We start from the raw sequence: 22,739 nt of genomic DNA on the forward strand, positions 1-22,739 counted from the left end.
ATATTGAGGAGGCTACTGTGCTTTTGACTTGTTTCTGTCGTTTAGCAATTAGTGGGTTCTCTGTTGTTCACACACAGTTCCAAATACCAAAAGTTCATTAAGAGATAGGGTGCCACATCAGGTTTTAACTTTAAAAAAGGTACTTTTTAATTTCAAATATTTTATTCTAAAATTAGTGAAATTTGCCAGAAGACTTCTTCATTGATCACACTAAAACATATGAAGAATGTGGATAACATTTTAAATTGGAACATATAACAGATTTCTTAAATAAAAAGTTCAAAATTTGTCATGAAATGTATACATCAAATGCTTCAAATTTAATAAAGTTTGTCTTCATAAAACAACAAAAATAATTGTGTTGAAAGTATACACAGAAGAGAAATATTACCAGCCACCAGTAAAACAAGTATCCATTAAGGCTACTAATAAGGTTGATTTGTGTCATCTTAGCTATTTAGATTCACAATGCAAGTTTGGATAACAACTTTTTAAAACAACAATAATGTACTTTCCTTATGAAGACACTTCAAACAACTTAAGAATATTATGCTGATCTGGCATTTATATTAAGGTTGTCAATGAGTCGTACATTTCATATGAAGAAGTTATTTCTCCAACCTGTATTTGCTGTTTTGAGTTTTTTCATATGCATAGTGAATATGGTTAGTCACTCCTGAATAGTTTGATTCTGTGCTGTTTGTAGGCACCGGAGTTGTAAGTTTCACATGGTATGTGCAATGTTAAGATCCATGGTCACATTCACAGACAGATTTTGACATATTTCTTCAGTTTCCCTCCAACCAGAGAGTACACCATACACACGCCGTTATTCCCACTCACACCCACACCGCAGAGCACCAGTCTGATTCTCGTGTTATCATGGACGGGAATGAAGTAGAGCATCCGTTCCATCTAACAGGACCAGAGATAACGTGAGGTATATTTATTCCACCTTCTCATCTGCCTTTGTTCTCATGAAGAACTCGGGACTGTAGGTGCAGCGGTAGGCCAAGAGCTGAGGAAGAACGCCGTATGCTATGTTTAATGCTAAAAACAGGACTTTTGCTTCTTCGGGGACTCTGTAGACATAAGCAGTTCTAGCATGGAGAGACGCACCGATGTGGGAAAACTGCGCCTGTTTGCATCAGAACAGAGGAGTAGCATGAGACTGACTCTTGGATTAATGATGAATTCTGGGTGACTCACTCAGACCATGTCCCCTCAAAACCTGCCTTAAAAGCAAAATACCTGTAGATAACCCACAGCCTCAATACATAGCCTTTCACTTAAAGGTCATTCTTGATACAGCTATTAAATAATGCCTCCTATTTCAAGTGTGGTTTTATCGTTCCAGGGTTTTGTTTTGTTTTTTAACCTATCTAGTGCCCAATACCAAACATTTCTAATTTGAATTCTAGGAATACTACATAGACACTCAGCTAACTCATAAATTGGGTTCCAATTAAAAATGAAGTTAAGCTTCAAAGCTAAACTGTAGTTAGTATAACGAGCTACGTACAGAGGAGCACTGAGGATCTCCGTTTCAGTGATCAGACTGACAACTGGAGCAAGTTCTCAGAGCCCCATCAACATGTCGTTTTGTTTAGTCATGTATTTTGTTCTGCACAACTTAATAGCACTGTGGTTGTTTGTAAGATACACTTGTTAATAGCTTGGCTGTCGATAGCAGTATGATTATAAAATGACAAAACATACACAGGCAACCTTTTTAAACCGGACAGAAATCAACTCAGAATTGTGAGTGGCCAGCATAATCCAAGTTTCAGAACAGAAAGGCAAGACCTCCCTCTGTTTTATATACACAGACTATCCAGAATGTGCCTGCTGAGTTTTGCTTGACTTGTTTGTTTTTAGTACTTTTCATAAGCACAGAGAAAAACTATTAGAAAAGTAATACAGGCCATAGCAGGATTAAAAAATCAAGAAAATATTTTCTCAGAAAACTTGTGTTATAATAAAATACAAACCCAAGTCTGCATTTTTATGTTTGGCTGAAATTCAAGGTACACATGAATAAAGACTGAAGATTTGAATGTAAGTCATGGTCAGTGAAAAGGTGGAGGGTGCTGTAAAGAATGGCTCACTAGAGAATGTTCTTAATGTGTGTGCTACCTTAATTTCCTACACTGACTGTGCTAAGGGTTAGCAGATAAAAGCGCTACTTAGCATTCGATTTGACCTTGACAAGAAAAGGGCAAGCTTTTATAAAAAGCATGTTTCGGAATTTATATCAATGGCAGATATTTTAATGGGCTACAATTTATAAATTATTGATATATTCTGGATACCTCTAATACAATTTTGTTACTCTGGAGATAAAAATTAAATTCCTGTGGTGTGTTGACAAGGACCAACAAGTGGATTACCTGCATTGTGATCCACAGGCACTGAGGGGCTCTGCCCTCAGACACACCTCCCTAGGGCAGATGACCAACGGGCACAGCAAATGTTTGCATCTCAGGGCTACACAGACAAGAGACCTTGAGTAAAGAGCACTTTGGAGGCTGCCTTGAGGAGCTGTGGTTGTGAACAGTCTGGGAACTCTAAACAAAACCTTGGCTCCTGACGCTTTTTCTCTGGGCCCTACTTTAAATAGCTGTTGATCTGAATATATAACCATTTTCTTCTAGACTGGAGGCCAGTTTTGAACTCTGGTTTTGTCAGATTTGTGGGTTTAGTGATTCTATCCCTATAGATTATTGTGTACATCATAGAACGACCAGAAAAATGGCACCCATGGTTTCCAAGAGTAAGAAACGTGTTGTTTGCACTTGTGTGGACAAACCTGCCCGAAAGGTCGGTGAGTCTGTGGGCCCTTCCTGCACTACACAGTGCAGATAATACCTCATTTTCATGAACAGTGAGCTCATGGCAACATTAGAAAAATGACTTCTGTCCTTAGATTAGATTGTACGCCCATTGGGCAGATACTGTGTCTAATGTTTTGTGTGGCACCTATCACATTGTTAGAGTTCAATAAACGTTCAACAACAATGGTCTTGTGATTGTCAGCTACGAAAAGAACTTTTAAAGCATTTGTCTATACCTACAGTGGTAGGCATTCTCAGCGTTATTACCAAGGGTGAAGACTGTAAGACTCCTTACCAAAAAAATAAAATAAAATGAGGTAATGAAAGTCAGCAAAGGCTACATTATGATAGCTTCTATTCCTGATAGAGAAAATTGGGAAAGGGTGACCCTATCCTAATCCCTCTCCCTGATCACAACCCTGGCTCCTGAATGTTAGCTGGCAAAGCCTCTAGGCAGCAGACCCGATAATATAAGTTTTCTGAGTAACTGCATAGGTGCTGATAATACTCCAGAAACACATGGCCAGATTGGATTCTTTATCCAACACAACCTAGGTTACAGGGCCCACCTCAGGTGCGGTGTGGGTGGATACAAAACTCAACTACCTGCTCTGATCTGGCACCCTATTGACAATTGACCTTTTAATTCCTTCTCTATCAAAGCAGAAACAAGAAAGTGAACCCCAAGGTCAAAGGTGCTTAGTAATAAAGTACCAGATGTGGATGACAGAAAGGTTTGTATCTGCAGGAAAAATGCCATGAAACTTAGTTCCAGGAAAGTCAGCGCTTTTCACCTTGACTGTCCACAGATGTACCTCCCGATCCTTGTACGGCCAGGAGTGGTGAGCTGGAGAGATGTCACCTGACTCGGTGCCCCCCCTCCAATGGATGTGGGGTAACGTAGTGCCCACTAGGTATCTGTCCCTAAGCCTTTGCCCAGGTTGCTTTTATTTTGAGAGTGTCATTATATGTGAGACACACGATGGCTAAATTGTCAAAGAATTAATCACAGAAGGCATTTTTCTCTAAATCCTTTCTGAGACTACCAACAATAATTATAAACAGGAGTCAGTAGCTTTTACACGTCAGGCACTATGCCTAGCTCTTTGGCACCTTTTTAATCTCAGCAACTTCACAGACAATTGGTGATCAAGAGAAGTAAAATATACCAATATATGACAAGGGGCTCGAATCAGCCCTTGCTGTTAATTACGTTGACTACATTAACTAGAGTTTTTGTTTTGTTTCCTTTTCCATGATTCTAACAACATGCAGTCAGCTGTTGGCATCCAAGGAGGATTGGTTCCAGGAGTTTGGGACATCCCATATATATCAAAATCCTTGGATCCTCAAGTCCCTTTTGTAAAATGTGTTTGTACCTTGTGTACATCTTTCTGCATGTCTTCCTTGAGATGAGTTACAGTACCACACAGGGTAATGCAATATAAGCCGTTGTGCTGTGTCTTTTAGGGAACAAGAAAAGTCTCCTCTTTGTTCAATACTGATAACCGCAGTAGCCTCGACAGGGGTCTCCTAAGCTGGTTGAACCTGCACATAACAAAGAACTGACTACTCCAGCTGACAGGAAACACGGTCTGACATCCTTCCCAAGTTAGCTACAGCTCCAGTCCTATAGCAGGCATTGCACACGGAGAGAGATTGTGCTTTAAGTCCCCCAGTGGAAATTGACCTAAAATATAGCCTGATTTTTATTATTAAAAGTTTAACTGAGCTCGGACTTTCTGAAGGCAACAGATTTGGGGGGTTGCTACCAGTCTGAAATCAAGGACGCAGTAATCACCCAGTGTGTCTTCCAATGACCTAAGAAAATTTGAAATTTTTTTTTGTGCCTATTCTGGTCTCCACGGCACCAGGTACACAAATGGTGTATAAATCCACAGGCAAAACACCCATAGGCATTAAGGTAAAAAGATTTCCAGGTTTTTGGCTTGAGCTGACCAATAGAAGCTGAGGCTATTGGCACTGACCAAATAAATGGGAAACAGGAGAAATGGGGAGAACCAAGAGTCCTATTTTTAGTCTAACATGCTACCTGGGCATGGTAAGATGTTGAAACAGGAGGATTTTGAGATTAAGGCTGTTCTGGGCTACAAAGCAAGACTATCAAACAGGAAAATAGGTTTTCTTTCGTAGACTGATGCCTGCTTTGCAAATGTGTTTAAAAAGTCAAGTGTGCCTGTTTTCCATTTCAGAAGTTTCTCAAAATGCCTCCAGAAATCGGATGTGCTAGTGAGCCATCCAGGTGAAGTGATAAGTTTGGAATTAAATTTAGGAGGCAGCAGTCAGGGCTGAAGAGACTGGTCACCAGCTTCCAGTTGACATCGAAAGATGGAGAAACAAAAGCCCTCGCTGAGGCATCGAGGATCAGGGATTCAGAGGTGGACAAAGAGCAGAGCAGCTAAGCATCTCCAGGAGTATTTCTTCAGCAGGTTTTATCTGCCTTTCTATGATTATTCTGAGTATGCAAGGAAGGATTTAACCCAGTGACCCTGTAAGTACTGTATTTTTTAACAATACGAATTCTGGGGTCTTTCTGCCATCCTGGTTACTGTCCCCTTGATTGTATAATCACTGTGCTTTGCTTCCCGGTGGACCCCACTCTCATTTCCTGCTCTGTGTTGCTTTCATCCGTCAGGGACTTGGCGATGTGCCAGAGTGCGGGATGAAGGGCAGGCTCAGCTTTCTTGTAACAGAACTTAGACTAAACCAGCCTCACTGGTTCTGTTGAGGATCGAGTAGCAGAGCTCTGGACTCTGTTTAGACAGAACAGACAGCCTAAGCGTTACAGCATTCAGCTCTCATCAGTAGTCACGTTCATAGATCAGGAAACAATCCTGTAACAGCAGTGCCCCTTGCTACTTCTGTGACCCCAGGGCACCCTGGCTTTACAAGAGGCCTACATCTACCAGGTGGCATTATTAGAGTGTGAGAGAGAGTGCGTGTATGTAGCAGAAATGTCTTCCAGGGAACTAGAAAATGATTTCCAATTCAAACACTGAGTGGAGACAGGTTTCATAATTCCAATGACAGCTGGTCACTAAAGAACTTTCTCGAAAGGGAATATTCTAGCCCGGCGGTGGTGGCCACTTCATTAATCCCTGCACTTAGGAAGCAGAGGCAGGTGGATGTCTCTGAGTTCGAGGCCAGCCTGGTCTGCAGATCCAGGATAGCTAGGGCTATTACACAAAGAAACTGTCTTTGAAAAAAAAAAAAAGTGGGAGAGGGGAATATTCCTATCTGAGTACCTGAGCTAGACCTCCCGCGTGGACCAGCGTTATGTCGGGCATCCATGAGCATCCAGGGACCACCAAGCCATATAGTGCAATCACAAAGTAAGGGACAGAATAGAACATGTATGCCAGCATCTGTGTGACAAAGAAGTGAGCAAGTTAACAGCTTGACCTTAACAAAAAGTAAAACCAAGAAACATTTTCAAAGATAAATGCTAACTCTTTTTCCTGTGTAGACACCTCATTTTCTCATTTAAAATAAGAGAGAATTAACTTTAGGAAAACCTTAGACTTGGTAACTACTTGACCTGAATTTTAGGATAAGCAGCAGGGTCCTTTAGGTAGGGCTCTTGAAACTGTGTGTAGAGTCGGCAGAGCTCAGCTGGGCAGTCCAAAGCAATCTAAGGACAAAATGAGTTCATTAGAAATAGTCTCATCTGGTTCTTGGGTTTGCTGATGAGGCTGTGTGCCAGCTTCAGTCATAAGCTACTGTGTCTTTCCAGGCTCATCAGTAACAGGAGAAACTGAAACATTCCGACTTCTCTAAAGGACTAAGCCTAGGTTAACTGTGGAGCATTGTTCTTGGGACAATGATAGTCACAGCTTCAGCATCTAGGTTTAGTGAGCCAAGGCATAGCTCTTAGTATAGATGACGAGTTCCATTTGGGAATAGCTAGCCAACTAGTCTCTACCAGAAGAAAAATAACACTTTGGTGCCAAATTAATCATACTACGCTCTGCAAGATTCAAAAATAGCATCTGCCTCTCTCTCTACTGTGCCTCCCAGAGCATATGGTCCTTGGAAGCAGCAAGGGATGATTTGAAAGCGGGGTCCTCCTGTGGAGCTCTGCCCACTTCAGGAAAGAGCAGAGTGCAGATTTAGTCCCTGCAGAGTAGATTCTAGGCCACAGACTAGATTTTGGCACGCCACTGAGACACTTCCCCCTCAGGCACCTTTCCTCATGTCGTCGGCTGTTCGTCAATGAAATGTTCCTCCTAGATGACAATGTAGATTACAGGCTAGCCGTGGAGCTGGACCTTTGCCCAAATACTCATCTGGGGAAGTCCTGTCCAGCACACACGCACACATCTTTCTCAGGGGCAAGAGAGAAAGACATGGAAGGATACAGTTGGATCTCAGTATGTGGTGGTGGTTGAACTTGGGAATTAGCACAGACCAACCAAAGAACAGGTTTCATGACTTGTTCTCAACTCATGCAATACCAGCAAGGTTAGAATAGTTAGTGATTGTTTCAGCTGAATATGATTAGCAAATAATTCCTAGCTATTAAGATATTTCTTGCCGGGCGGTGGTGGCGCACGCCTTTAATCCCAGCACTCGAGAGGCAGAGGCAGGCGGATCTCTGTGAGTTCTGGGCCAGCCTGGTCTACAAGAGCTAGTTCCAGGACAGGAGCCAAAAGCTATGGAGAAACCCTGTCTCAAAAATCCAAAAAAAAAAAAAGTAAGGTAGGGAGATGGCTCAGTGGTTAAGAGCATTGCCTGTTCTTCCAAAGGTCCTGAGTTCAATTCCCGGCAACCACATGGTGGCTCACAACCATCTGTAATGAAGTCTGGTGCCCTCTTCTGGCCTGCAGGCATACACACAGACAGAATATTGTATACATAATTTAAAAAATGTAAGGTAGGCACTCGTAGTTTATGGGGAAGAAAATGGTAGGTCATAGAGATTGACATTTGCACAGCTAGCAAATGGCTGGTGTTCCCCGCAGCTCCACAGAGAAAACCTGTCTGCAAAAACAAGCCACATGCAAAAACTGATACACAGAGAAAAACTCCAAACCTGAGCCTAATTCAGCATTACCCTTAGCAGTGATATGCTCACATGACCCTGCATGGGGGAACTGTTGCCCGGGAACCTCTTCCTTGGTCCCACCATTCCTATTCCTGAGAGCACCTGGATACTTTGGGCCACAGCTGAATTGAGGTCTTAGGGTATCACCCTGACCAAAGATGGTTGCCTTTAAGTGGCGATGAGATTCTAATCGCCAGTTTTTCAGGTATCCTAAAATAAGGGAGATATTTCTAGATAGAACTTGATCTGAGGACCCAAAGGAGGAAGTATGAGATAGCCCAGGACGAGCCTTCCATTGTGAGTGGGGGTATGCAGAGAGCTGCAGGAAGCTAGTCCGGAGCTCCAGGCTGTGGCAGGAAGAGTTTGTCAGTGTGGTTTTAAACACATGCACAAACTATATATATATACATACACACAGACACACACACACACAGAGAGAGAGAGAGAGAGAGACTTTTTTCCCATTTGGAATAGTATATTGCTATTTTGATACTATGCTTACCAGGCCTCTGAACAGGCAAAATCCAGTCGCCAAGAAAAGACACACAACCAATATGAGGTCAAATGGTCTTCTCAAGAGGGCCTTCGCTTGGGCTTCTTGAAGAACCTAAAAGAGAGTTTGTTGCTGGAGAATAATCCCAAGGCCAGGGCCAAGCCTGCAGCACTAAAGGCCAAGATGATGAACAGTGAGTCTGGGAGATGCTCAGTCCAGAGTACCTCCCGTCTGTGCACTCCCTCTTCCATGAAACGAAAGCACTAAGGTGATTTGAGGCTCATCCCATGCTAGTCCATATCTTTTCTTGAAACTATGTTTTTATGGTTATAAAAGTAAGCTACATGCATTTGATAAATGAAACTTTAGAATGTAACCATAAATTGCCTCACTGCTGTCGGTGGTTGATACACACTCGCGGTCATTTATAGTTTTGGTTGGTTGGTCAACTGGTTGGTTTGTTGGTCAGCTGGTTGGTTGGTTGGTCAGCTGGTTGGTTGATTGGTTGGCTTTCTGAGACAGGATCTCAACTATGTGACACAGACAGACCTGGAACTCCCTGTGTAGCTCAAGTTAGCCTCAAATTCTTGATTATCCTGCCTCCTCCCCCCAAGTGCTAGGATTAGATTTCATGTGTGCCATCATCCTGCCTGACTCATTCATATACGCACACATACACACACAGACATTTATGCGTAAATACATATATACCTACGTATAACCTTGTTTGCAGAAATAGAATTTAGAATATAAACAGTTTTGCATTCTTCCCTGAACAACTGCCTGTGAGTACGTGCTCACATGATTAAAGTTGAAAATACCGTAAGGAGACCATAATTGCTGTTCTCCCAGTACAAGACACTGGGGCATTTTTTTCACTCGAACACTGAATGTTGAGGAGAGCGGCCCTGCACAGAAATCCCCGCAGGGTGTTAGCGATTACAGTCTCAGGACAGGCCCCTATGTGGAAATGAGTTGGATACATGGCTAAACCACCCTGCAGAGTGAGTCTGCTGCTCTTGGGTTTTGTTGACCGAGTTTGGTTCCTAACAGCACCATGTCATAACGCCCATGGCTGTGCCTCACCCTTGAAGCGACAACATGTGGTTCTGTGTGTCTTGTTATGCAAACACTGCTCACACACAGCAGTGGAGCCGGGGCTGACTAGGGTTACAGTTCACCCTTTCTTCTAACGCCCACTCACTCCTCAGAAATGTACACGTGTGGCTGCTGTTGGCCTGAGTTTACACGGCAGTATCTACATATCTACAAGTTAACCACGTGTAAATTGTACTGTACATACAGCGAGAAGTAAACTTAAGTGGTGAAGTGGTTGTTTGGCACATGGGTGGCAATGAATTCAACCCCAACACTCCCCTAAAAAGGTATTTTAATGAATTCTAGTTGTAAAAACAATTTTGGCCAGACATGGTAGCATATGCCCTTAATTCCAGCACTCAAGAGATAGAGTCAGGTGAATCCCTGTGATTTTGAGACCAACCCGGACAACATGGAGAGTTTGAGGCCACCTTGGGAGGGCTATGTAGTAAGACCCTGCCTCAAAAATAATTTTAAAAAATAATTATTTTAAAGTAAAAGTAGTTCTGTCAGATGAGTAACCATGTTCTAACTAGTACTTTGTTCTCGCATATCAGATAGAGTTAGAGGACCCTACCCAAGGATCTCGTATATAAACTGAAGAGGAAGAAATTGCTCTCTCAGAAAGGAAGACTCAAGCAGACCTGCGGGGCTAGCCTTGCTTCATATCGACCACCTTGGCCATGAATGGAAGGGGAGGAGTCTTGGGAGTGCTCCTGCAGCCAGAGTCCTGGTCCTGCACCCCCAGAGGTCAGACCCTTGGCCTTCTGCACTGCCGTGACTAGCTCAGCAGTAAGTGGGATTACCAAAGGAAGTGTCAGTGCTCACACAGGCCACTGACAAGCCAGGAAAACCACAAGCCTGGACTTCACCTGTCATGCTAACACAGAAGGGTCACAAGAGCCAAGGTGATCCCTGCAAGGGACGTCCCCCAAAGTGTAGCCTGGACAATGGACTAGGGGACAGTAGGAAGAGGCAGGTGGACTCAGATGGAAGCAGACCATCTGCCTCATGGATGAAGATGCCAGCAAATGCCAAGCTAGCAACACAGCCCTGGGGATTGAACGCCCCAAATGCTCTCTCCTCGTAGGAGGTGTGAGCCCTGTGACCCCAAGGACACGGAAGAGTTACCGGCTGCCAGAGAGCTAGCCCAAGTTTACACACCAGTAGCCAACTGGTTACACTTCGGTGTGATAAAGTTACCTTTGAGGGATAATTACAGTTTTCTGATGGCTGACTGTAGATCCTGAAGCCAGCCCAGACCGGAAGACACGTATATGGTATGCTTAAGAAAAATGCAGGGCAAATTCGTGTTCCATATTTTCCTATTTAAAAGAGAGAGGAAAAAAATGTATAGCTCAATAAGATAAAATTTTAAAAAAGCCTAAAAGAGGGCTGGAGAGATGGCTCAGCCGTTAAAGGCTGGGCTCACAACCAAAAAAAAAAGTCTAAGAGAGGAAAAATAGAAGTCTGTTGGTGCATATATCCACACAATGATATTTAAGCGACTTCCTGCCTCAAATCACGTAAAATTCTGCTATGAACCAGGCACTATTTTTATCAGATAAGGCACAAAAAAGTCAAAACCATTAGATGTTTCTTAACAGTGATGTCCTGTTTACAATATGAAAAACTATATTAACACACATATCCTAATTTTCTGCCTGTCTAAATGACTTCTTTTACTTCAGCCTGGAAGAATCTTTATTTCCGGTGCATTGACCATGGGTTCTCATGGCGCGTGAAAAGTGACATGAAATACAAAGAGCTACAAGCAGTGTCCACGCAGCAAATGCCGATTGCTTAGCTAACTTCAGTGCACACTTCTCAGCATGGCTCCAAAGCACTTCTTAAAAGATGGGAGCACAGAGGGGCTGGAAATAACTTAGCAAAATAGCTCTTATAAGCTTGCAATCTATTATAAAGCTGAAAAAACAACTTCTCTATCTAAACACCCCATCATTGCAAAACATAACAAGGAAAGCATGGCTGTTAAAATAGGGCTTCTTACCTACAATGTTTCCGGGCACAAAGACCACAATGCTCATGATGATGGAGCCAACCCAGTACAGACCAATGGTTCTGTAGCTCTCCCTGCAACGAAACACGTGCACATGAACACACACGCACATACATGCGCACAAAACAAAATGTAATTTTAAAAAAAGGTAGAAAAGAAATTGAGGAACACTCCCAACATCACCCTCTGACTGCCACACTAGCCTGCATGAATGAGCGCACACTCCCACACAGGTAAGGCGCATACACACACACACAAACACAGAGTTTATTGTTGATATCACATGTCTGTTTATTAGTTGAGACAGGTCCTCACTGTGTAGCCCTGGCCTGGAACTCACTCTGTGGACCATCCTGACCTACAACTCAGAGATCCTCATTCCCTGCCCCCTGAGTGCTGGAACTAAAGGCGTACACCAACACGCCTAGAGAGATTGTTCTGTTTTGAAAACATAAGCAGAAACCTAAGGGATCACTCTGCCTGAGCTGCCACCAAAGTAGAGGGACAGCTCAAAAGGATGTGTTAAAAAAGACAGTGCCTCTGTCCAATTCATAGAACTTTCCTGCCCTGGCATACATGTGTGTATTCGCCTCTCTACGTATGTTTTCCTTACATTCCCCTTATCGGTTGCAAAGGTGACACACACACACCAGGAAAGCTCACTTACTCCCATGCGATGGCGGCCACCATCACCAGGTACATCAGGTAATGAACAGAGCCATCCCAGTAGCAGATCATGTGCCCATGGGCCGTGTTCAGATACGGTTCACCCTGAGGAGAGCATTACAAAGATGGTTCAGGGTAAGGAAGACTCGAATCTTTAAATGCAGGACAGCACACGTGTTACAAGTAAAACAACAGAACTAAGTGCTGCTTGTTCATTTTGAGCTGAAACAGCTCCCAAACAGTTGGTAGGGCTGCAAAAATGTGACTTCACCCCAGAGCAGCCAGAACCAAGGTCTGCCACAACATCAAATAGGAGAACTGCTAACAAAATGGCGTTTGATTACTCGACAAAGGTTTGTATAATAACACAAAGGCATCAGGTGGCTGTGTGAGCCATCCCAGTCACTGGAGCAAGGCCAAACTTGTGTCTGCAAGAGCTTGGCACTGGCCAGAAGGGTGGCCCAGGAAGACCCTGTTCGCTGGTGCCCCCAGCTGACCTTAACCAGACATGCTGATCTTGTGGTGGGTTGGGCAGGGACCCATGTCCAATTTCACACCCAGCTCCCCCCCCCCCGCCCCTTATTTGACCTTCCCAACCGGCTTGTGGGCTGGTCAGGACCGGCTGTCTACAGAGGCAAAAACATGTTTCAAGGCTTTAAGACTTGCCTGAGGTCACATAGCTACTAAGGAGCAGGACAGGTATCACCAACCAAAGCCACACTTCAGGGATATTTTTAGTTTCATGAACCCGCGATTGTATGATGAACTATGCATGTCCCCCTCATGTTTCAGGTTCCCATCAGCCGTGACTGCTTCAATGGTGTTTTCTTCCTTGTCCTAGGACCATGCCCTCCCAGATAGCTTCCCATGTCTCCCTAATATGCTTGCTGTCCTTTCTCTAACTAGGAGAGGTCTGAGCAGCTGAATGGTATCAACCAGCCAAGGAGGCATTCCCTGAAACTTTTTGGCTCCCCTCAGGCAAGGACATCAGCACCCCCCCCCCAAAAAAAGTCACACCCAAACTTTAGCTCTATGCCTGGCTACTGCCTTTTTCTCATTTCCATGGTGCTGTAGCTGCATAATTCCAGCTGATTTCATGGCTCCAGTCTTTCCTGCCTACACACTCAGTTCTGAAAACCAGCACTGGTCTCTTTGGGGAGCTTGACAGACACCCACGGGCTCTTCAAACCCATCTGAACTCTTCCAACTCACCTTCTCCCTTCCTGGCCCCTGCACAGCCAGCTCAACCAGCTCCAAGCTCGTCTATGCAGCCTCTAGATAAATTTCACTGATGGTATATCTACACTGTCACTTTAGATGACCTTCCCGTTTCATCACTGCGTAGGCTCAGACCTTCGGAGTCCCACATAGAACCACGGCTGCATTCCCAAACCCCCCCCCCCCCCCGTCTCTCCCTGCTTCCCATCTACCACACTGCCGCAATGTGAGATGCACGCAGCGGCCATCCTCCTGAAAGCCTATAGGTCAAAGCCCCATCTCTTCCACTAGGTCCCAGACCTTACCACTGTTACCTCAGCTTCCTTTCTTGTGCCTACTACCCAAATCCCTGAGATATCCTGCCCTTTGAGCAGCATCCTCCCTCCTGAAAGCCCCTCCTCTGAGTTCATTGGCCCTCTGCCCCTCTCTGCCCACCATGGTCTATCATTTCCCTGGAAGCAACTGTATTTGGGTGGCTCCTGACTCTCTGTGACAAAATCATTCCTCAGAAGTCCAAAGCTTTTCAGCTTCTAAGGGAGCATTAGTAGATGTCTCTCAAGCACCCAAAACTCCACATGTGCCTAGATGAACTCAGCATTCCCCCGCAAACACTCCTAGAGAGACAGACACTACTAGGCCACTTTCCAGACCTCTGCCCAAGCTGCCCCCTTACCCTGGAAGCCCTGTCCCTTCCTTGTGCCATATAGAAGTGTGTGGGTCCTTTCCCATGGCCACTCCGAAATGCTATGGAGAAATGCCAGCAACTCAAAGAGGCCTTGCTGGGCATTTCCAGAGCCCATTCATCTGTACTGAGAGTGTACCTCTGTCATTATATCAGGCCCATGCCATTCGCCCTTCATACTAGACACTGAACTCCTGAGGGCAAGAAATGGAATTAGCTCATGGCCTCTTTACAGAACGTCACTCCTCAAGCCCCTGACTTAACAGCAGTATTCTAACAAACCCCAAAACAGGAACCAGAACATCACCTCAGGCCTTCTTCTCCATCACCCCCATCTGGACCCAAAATCCCACTCTAAATCCCTAAAACTCTCTCTGTTTGCCCTGCACTGCTTCTGGCCATCTTCTTGCCCTTGCTAGCCTTGCAGAAGCCACCTTAGGTATAATATATCCCACTGCACGAAATGGCCCAATACCCACAAACCTGCCTTCTTCCCTGGCTCAAAAGCTCCCCTCACACACTCCTGGGGAGACATACAAATGCCTCATTATTTGAAACACAGAAAGGACATAGACAATACTGTTTTCACCTCTGATCCTAATTTCTATGTGACCTTAAGGAGGTCACTTGTCCTCTCTAGGACACGATTCAACCCACTCTAAATTAGAAAATAAGACTAGTTTCCTCAAGAGCTATGATTTGGGGGTAGGATGTTATTCACAGACTCAGCAAGCTTAAGTAACTTGATATTATATATTATATATATTATGATATTATATATATGGAACCCTGTCTCTGTGAGTGTGTGTGCATATATATACAGGGTTCCATACTGTAGCCCAGGCTAGCCTGGAGCTCACCAAATTGTCAGACTGCCCTCAAACTTTCAGCAGGTCTTCTGTCTTAGCCTTCCAACTATACTGAGTAAAATTGCAGGTACACTAAAGACGGTTTTGGGATCTTTGCGATTCTAATCCACTAACAGAAACCCAAATACTAAAATCATTTGAGGTTCTTCACTCACAGGGAAAAACAGTTCTGGAGCAAAGGAGGCGTGGAGAAGAAGGTCTCCCGGCCTTCTGTGTTCCATCGCTGGCCTGTCATGTGCCTGCTCAGGCTAGGACAGTGCTCCACCAGCAGCCTGCATGTGAGCCACCTGATCAGAGTACAACCCTCGAGCAGCCCCGTACCTCTCTCAGGTAGTGAGTCATAAACCCGTCAATGATGCCATCTTGCTCCAAGCCTATGATGAGGTTCACCACGCTGGTAAATCCGAACACCGCATACACTAGAACAGAGGAGACAGCAGCTGAAAACGCATGCCGTGGGAGGCAACAAGGACGGGGCATCCACCAGTTATCGAGGAGTGTTGCTCATGTTCTTCCAGGAAATGCTGCGATCATTATCCCCAGACAAGCAGGCTGCATCTGCCGCATAGCGGCTGGTCTTCAGGGAACTCATGTCACAGAAATAGAGAATCACAGTGTGCCAGAAGATTCTTCCAGGCCACCTCCACCATCCTCACTCCCTTCAAGTGAAGCCCCCACCCCCACCCCCACCCCGAGCAGCAGTAGCTACACCACTGTAACCAAATGGTCATCAGGCGGTCTAGAAAAGGTGAGTCCTCTTAGTGTGGCATGCAAGCTAACTAAGAGTGTGTCCACGTGTCCAGCATGTTAGCCTTGTCCTCCCTGGAGGTCCTGAGGGTGGGCAGGTGGCTGATGTGCAACTGACAGTCAATAGCTTTGAGGAAAAAGGCAGAAACTTTCTGCTTTGGAGCCTGGCCTGGAACTTGCTCTGTAGACCAGGCTGGCCTGGAACTTGAAGATCCACCTGCTTCTGCCTCCCAAGTGCCAGGATTAAAGGCGTGTGCCACCACCGCCCAGCAAAAGGCAGTGACTTTTAAAATGCACATGAGATGGGACAGCTGAAGATGCAGGGAGGAAGGCTGCCACATCTACAGAATCTGACCGGTTGTTCAGAATCCCCAGCTGGGCTTTAAATACTACGCATGATCAACAGTTAAGGACCAGAGCTTTATAACAGCTGCCAATCCCACTCAGGGCCTGTGAGTCCACCAAGAAAACTGCATTTTCAGGTTATAATAAATTGGCGTCTGAAACTGTGGAATGGGGAGGGGTGGTAAAAAACCCTGCTTGTGAATACAAAAGTTGTGAAGAAAGCAAAAGGAGAGAGGGGAAGCTGCCTTAGGGGAAGCCAGTAGGACTGAGGGGTCCCTGAGTGGGCGTCACCAGGCATCACTGAGGTCCCATGGCAGTTTCCTGCTGGTGTGACCACTTTGACTCCCAGGTAAGCAGCCATCATGGCTCCTGGAAAACGAGGCACTGGGCATGTAATGCACTAGCAGCTGGTGACACCCGTAGAGGTGATAGATGCTGTCTTAGAGGGGACAAAGACATAGTCTCTGCCTCCTGGTAGGTAAGGAACCTGGCCTAGGGCTGGACCGCATGGCTGAAGGGTCCTTAAAGCTGAAGCAGAACCATAGATACAAGAGTGGTTGCCTTGCCTAAAGGATGGGGTAATGTCTCAATCAGTAGGCTAAGTGTGGGCTCCCCGGGTGGGGAGGAAGTGGAAGGATAGACAGCAGTATGAGACTGTCTGGGACCAGATCAGCTCTGAAGTCAGAGAGGCCAGCCAGACACAAAGACTCACAACTTCTCCAAGCTTCAGTTGTGCATGTGTCAACAGGGAGACTGGTCACTTACAATTCCCTCTCCACCTTTGCCAAAGCTCACAGAGGGCAGGGACTGCTTCCTCAGCCTTTGATGAGGTCACGTGGTTTGCTCTGACCTTAGGATGGAGCTGGAAGTGACCATAGCACTGGGGACATTCCTTTCCTTCCTTGAGCCCTCTGTGTAGGCTGTGGGGAACTAGGAGGAGATGAGAGTACAGCCCTAAATCTACCCACAGCCTGGAGCTGAGCATCCCAGCCAACCCACAGGCCAGTGAGCAAGAAAAATGGATGCCTGTTGCTAGAGACACACGTGAGGAGGGCTTGACATCAGCAGAAACATAATAAGATGCCCAACAGAATTCCTGGCCACAGCAAGTGCTGCAAGAGCAGCCACAGCTTTGCCTGAGGCAGCATGTGTGTGAAAAGGGTCTGGGGGTGTCCCCCATGATCCTGTCTGCATTTCTGGCACCTCCAGCTAGCTGAGTGAAGGGATATTTGTTGCGAGTATTAAAATAATACTTCTAAAGGGCGCGGAGCCTTCTCAGGCACACGATGTGCCCAACCAATGACTTTTTTGTTTGTTTATTTAATATACATACTTATTTGTCAGGTGTTGATCGAAGTCCCTAGCAAATACTAATGTCTGACCATGGTATTATCTTCCCCTTTAGACAAATGTGTAGACCAGTGTTCCCAGCCTGCAGGACACAACCTCCATTGCATATCAGATATTTACATTATGATTCATAAGTAACAAAATTACAGTTATGAAGTAGCAACAAAAATGATTTTATATGGTTGGGGGGGTCGCCACAGCAGGAGGAGCTGTGCTAAAGGGTTGCAGCATTAGGAGGGCTGAGAATCACTGGTGTAGACTGAGACGTGGCACATTCAATCTCACATACCAGCAGCCAGCTGAAGGCAGAAATCCCAGCCTGGAGGCTGAGGTAAGAGCATGCCAGAGGCTCAACAGGGTGCCTAGAGGAGGCCCGCCTGGCCCTGCCAGTCACTCTCTAGAAGAACTCTATTTAGAAAGTGGACACCACAGCCTTGAGGGGAACTGAGCGGCAAGGGCCTTGTCCTGAACAGCCCTACAGTTCCAGTTTCTGTCAGCAGTGGACTCAGAGCAGCCACAGCCCAGCAGGAACGTGTACCCAATGCCTGACTCCCTGCCAGAGTGGATACAAACCCTTTCCCTCTGAGGAATCTACCTACCAGCCCACCTACCGTAAAACAGAGGGTCCCGTGGTGGTTTTCTTTTGACGAGGACCCGAGCCAAAAGGGCCACCAGGAGCAGGATGAGGGCAGCAACCCCAACAATGGTCCAGGAACTGTCAGGAGCAAAGCAGGGAGGTGGTCACTAATCACAATAAACACAACAGTGCCTGGAATTTCCTGGCTATTGAAGGCACTGGCTCCCCGTGCTGCAGAAGGCTCCTGGAAGCCAGCCTCAACTTGGGCACCAAAAAGTTGCTGCAGTTTGTCCCCAGCATGCTGGCCTCTCTGGGTCACAACCCCACGACACTCACGGACCAGAAACCCTTTCTCCTTCCCACAGGTGTCCCTAGTATGGCTGCAGCTCAGCTGCTCCTGCCCTCCTATTTCTCCAACCCTTTACCCTAGAAGCTAACAGTCTAACCACTAGTCTGCCACCTCCCCTAGACCAGTCATGAACCCTCTGACTGAGCTTCATTATGATTGACAGGCCCTCCAGGGAGAAACTTGAAATTCGCAGTGCACTTCCCCATGTGGTAGGCATTGTTGCTGGCCTATGAGACTCCGGATGAACAAGAGAGGCCGCTGTCTACATGGAGGTACTTATCTCTAGGAGTTCTGAGCTCTGCTGGCCGGAAGGTCACCGCAGCCCTACAGAGATACCCAGATGGCCAACACTGTTGGGGCTTCCTATTCTGGACAAATACCTCCGTGGCCCTCTGTGCCAGCTCTATAGAATCAGCTCCTACCTACCAGCCCACCTACCACTGCCACTCAGAGATGCTACAAGCACCGATCCCCAGCTGGGATACCTCCACACCATGGCCCAAACACTGGGATCTTCAGATAACCTCCACCACATACCCCTGGGGAAAGAGGAAGACAGTGGTGGAGGGAGGGAAGAAGGATGAATGGATGGAAGAGGAGATGATGGACAGATGAACGGTGAGTGGGTAAGGGATGGATGATGGATGGGGGACGGTGGATGAAGGACCAGATGTGCATGGATGGATTCTACCATATGATGAGGAGGAGACCGGCTCTGTGTGCTGGGAAATAATGGGAGGTTTCTGAAGCTTCCCTCATACCGGTGGGTTCTCCAGGCTCCTCGGGGAGCTTCCATGGCTCACAAGCATGATGCTGCTCTAAGATACCCAGGGAGGAGAGGGGCAGGTTGGTGAGCCATGTGGTAGGGTGCAAACAATGAGCCTAGAGGCCGGTGCTGGTCAGCAGTCAAGGCTATGCCTGGACTCTAACGGCTGAGTTCACAGCCTGTGCGCTCAAAGGGCTAGGCTCTGATGGAGTATGACAGGCAGCATGAATTAGTTCAGGGCGCCCTCTCATGCTCTCCACCTCTGAGGTAGGAGGACACGGGAAGGGAAACTGGGGCAGTAGGTCACATCTGCCAACCCCCACCCCCCAGCTCTGCTCCTGGAGACCCTCTGGGGAAAACAACCCATGCCCAGGGCAAGCAGAAACAGGTCTAACTGCACAAAGGGCGATTTGGATAAGCCAGGGGTTGTTAGCTGGAGTGGTCAGGAGTTCCTGGTGCTCTTTGATGAATCCTCTGGGCTGCCATACAGCCCTCTCTAGGCTGCTCTCCAGACAACCAGGCTAGCCCTCCCCCTACCTTGCCTAGCTCACACATACCCCAGAACACCTGCAAGGCTCTGTCCCCAGATCTCCCATAACAGAACATATGCCGGTGCATGCAAGAGCTTCCCTCCCCCAACTTCTTTCTGACCCTTTGACCTCTCTGACCGTCCTGTTTCTCAGAGTTTCATAAAAGGCCTGAGCAAGCAGAAGCTCCAGTTAGGAAAGGAAGGGTAACTGAAACCCCGCTGCACACAGGGCTGGGCGGAGCAGCGGCCAGAGGAGTTGCCGCTGGGCAAGGTGGGCTCTGGCCACAGGAAGGAACTCTGTGGAGAAAGTGAGGCGGGAGTCTGAGGGGATTCAAGGCAGGAATCCCTTTGGGGGGAGGACCCACAAATGGAGAAGCGGCAGTTTCATTTCCACAGGGCCGTCAAGTTAAGTGTGTCTTCAGCAACCCACGGTGGGGAGAAAGGAAGAAGGAACAGCCACGGAGACAAGAAGGTGGACCAGGTGTTTAGAAAAAAAAAAAAAAGAGGCCGGGCGGTGGTGGCACACGCCTTTATCCCAGCACTTGGGAGGCAGAGGCAGGTGGATCTCTGTGAGTTCGAGACCAGCCTGGTCTACAAGAGCTAGTTCCAGGACAGGCTCCAAAACCACAGAGAAACCCTGTCTCGAAAAACCAAAAAAGAAAAAGAAAAAAAGATAAAAGAAAGAGAGAGAGAGAGAGAGAGAGAGAGAGAGAGAGAGAGAGAGAGATAATGCTCTGGGGGTGGGGGTGGGGTGGGAGCTGAGGCTCAGATATGTGCAGGGGGCTCAGACAGGAGGGGGCCTTTGTCACGGTCTGTACCAGAGAACTTAGAGGAAGGTGCAGACTCCCAAGTAGCCCTGTGATTTACCAGAAAGGGGGACAGGAGGAAGAATTTAGGGAACAAAATGAGAGAGCTCTCCTGGAATGCTGGCTTTATCCTATGTATAGGAGGATGGGGTGAAGGGCTGGAACTAACTCAGTCCAGCCCTTCCTAGATAGCTCAGCCAGCAAACACCTGCCTATCACAACCACTTCCTTCCCCTCCCGTGTTCACCCTGCTCCCTGTGCTCACAAACCTCTGCCCCAGATCTTGCCATAGCCGAAGCATCCCTATCTCCAAAAACAACCTTCCCAGGCCACTAGCCCCCCCCCCCCCGCATCACCCCGTTTTGTTGTCTTCGCAGCATATATATCTATTGGTCTCTTTAATTCACGGCTCAATCATTCCTGGCCTGTTCTCAGCTAGTCCCCAACTTCTGCGACGGATCGGAGCACAGAGGTGTTCAGTAAATGTCCGCTGAGCTGCTCACGGTGCTACTTTAGGAGCCAAGGTTCCTGTGCACTCCAGCGACAGGCACAAAACATCTGACTGCCCAGTGCCACTGCTTCAGGAGATGCTCCAGAGGCGGGGTCGGTTCAAGGTCTGTGCCTAAGCTAACAGAGCTTCTCGGTGCTCGGGTTGTCTGCATGAGGTGAGCAGAACAGGGCGAGACGATGTGTGCACCCCCTGCTAGCAGTCTGGAGGTCTTGGGGGTGGGGGGCATTACAGAGTATAGACTGATGCAATTTCCTTAGCACCAACCGCTGTGGAAAACATAGCAGGTTACTTCCTCCTCCAGCAGGCAGCAACCGGCTTCAGCAGGGCCGCAGCTGGCGCCTTTCCAGTGACCACCCAAGGGCTGGTCAGTCAGTGATCCCTTTAGAGAAGTGGGAAGCCAGACTGGGAGCCAGAGTCCGTGTAGACTCCTTCGGCTCTACCCGGCCTTAGCACTGAACTACCGTGCCTTTGCTCCGGGCCGGTATTCCTGTCACAGCGCCCCTCCACAAAGTTCTCACAAGAACCTTAGGGTGCAAATACTACCCATTTGACAGACCAGAACACTAAAGCCAGGCCCAGAGAACCAGAGCTATTTCTGCTAGTCTCTCACAACAATTTCTAAAATTAAAAAATGGTTAAGTAAGTGAAAGTCCATACATGGAAAACGATCCTATCAAATAGGGCAGGCTCGTGCCTTTCTGTGTAGCTCTGAACCCTTTGGTGTCTGAGAGCCTCAGAGGCAGGAGCATTGCGGTATTGACCTAGGTAATCCCAGTTAACCACTCAGCACCAGCAAAGAGTAGGCGCCCAGCCCTCAGACCTTGAACTGCCCTAGCCCAAAGGAGGACCTAGGAACGGGTGACCTGGCTGTCTCCCTCGTGCGGCGGGCGTGGAGTTCCTGGACGCGACCCCAGTCCCGCGGAAAAGTTACAGGTGCTTGCCGACCCCTTTCGCTCTCACTCACTCGTGCTGGGCCGCCAGGTAGTTGAAGATGTAGGTGACCGGGATGGCTGAGAGGGACAGCACGAACACCCCGGTGGCCGCAGAGGCACTCATCGCCGCCGCCGCGTCGCTCGCCCTTCACTGCATCGCTCCCGGGTGCCCCCACCCCAGCTTCCGGCGACGCCGCGCCCCTAGCCGCTACCCTTCCAGGCGCCCCTCTGCGGCGTCCCCTCCGCGCGTCCCCGCAGCTGCCCCGCGAGCGCAGTGCCGCCACCCGGGTGCGCTAGAGCCGCGGTACGATCCCGAGAGGCGTCCCCGCCCGGCTCCTTCTAACGAATGCCGTGGTTCAGAGGCCACCGCGACAAGACAAGTGCCCCAGAACGCTTGCTCTCAGGGAAAAGGAGTGGCCGGGCGAAGCACGCGGGTCACAGTCGGGAGCTGGGCATCCTCGAGCTGGAGCGGCGCTGGGCTGAGCCAAGGGCCAGAGGAGGGTGGAGCCAGACGCGAGGGTGTCAGCGCGTGCAGGCCCGCGAGATCGGCTCAGAGACCCACAGGGACAGATGCTCCAGGAACCTTGGAACCTCCCCGCCCCCAGGCAGTCATCAAGGGCTGCGACCAAGGTTCTTGGGCCAAGTGGAAATATTCGGTTTCCACCCTGGCTACTCGCGCACCAGCCCTTGACCTTGATCAAGTTACTAAGCGTTCTGTATCTTTTCTCTGTGTGTGAAATGGAGATAACCTGCTGCATCGTCTGATTGTGGAAATAACGGAGTTAACAAATATGAAGGGCTTGCCCTGCACTGCTCAGCGCACGGGTCTGTTTCCCGCTCCCTTTCTTTTTTGTAGCAGAGCGGACCCCTCCGAGGAACGCC

The 22,739-nt window shown here is 47.7% G+C and overlaps 1 protein-coding gene across 2 annotated transcripts; it reads right to left on the reverse strand.

Moving 5' to 3' along the window:
• Positions 1-933: 933 nt before the first annotated feature.
• Positions 934-22,333, reverse strand: Tm6sf1 (transmembrane 6 superfamily member 1). Of its 2 annotated transcripts, none has more exons than XM_057756606.1 (10): positions 21,890-22,333; positions 17,999-18,102; positions 15,267-15,364; positions 12,178-12,281; positions 11,502-11,584; positions 10,694-10,815; positions 8,402-8,506; positions 6,394-6,486; positions 6,101-6,220; positions 934-1,138 (listed from the first exon to the last, which is right to left on the reverse strand). In XM_057756606.1, the coding sequence occupies exons 1-10, from the start codon at positions 21,979-21,981 to the stop codon at positions 947-949; spliced, it is 1,113 nt and encodes a 370-aa protein (XP_057612589.1). In that variant the 5' UTR covers positions 21,982-22,333; the 3' UTR covers positions 934-946. The 2 variants fall into 2 exon arrangements, with proteins under 2 accessions (XP_057612589.1, XP_057612590.1); XM_057756607.1 differs by lacking the exon at positions 934-1,138 and adding an exon at positions 3,612-5,608.
• Positions 22,334-22,739: the final 406 nt, after the last annotated feature.

This window comes from Chionomys nivalis, chromosome 23 (assembly GCF_950005125.1).
Source record: "Chionomys nivalis chromosome 23, mChiNiv1.1, whole genome shotgun sequence".
Classification (NCBI taxonomy): Eukaryota; Metazoa; Chordata; class Mammalia; order Rodentia; family Cricetidae; genus Chionomys; species Chionomys nivalis.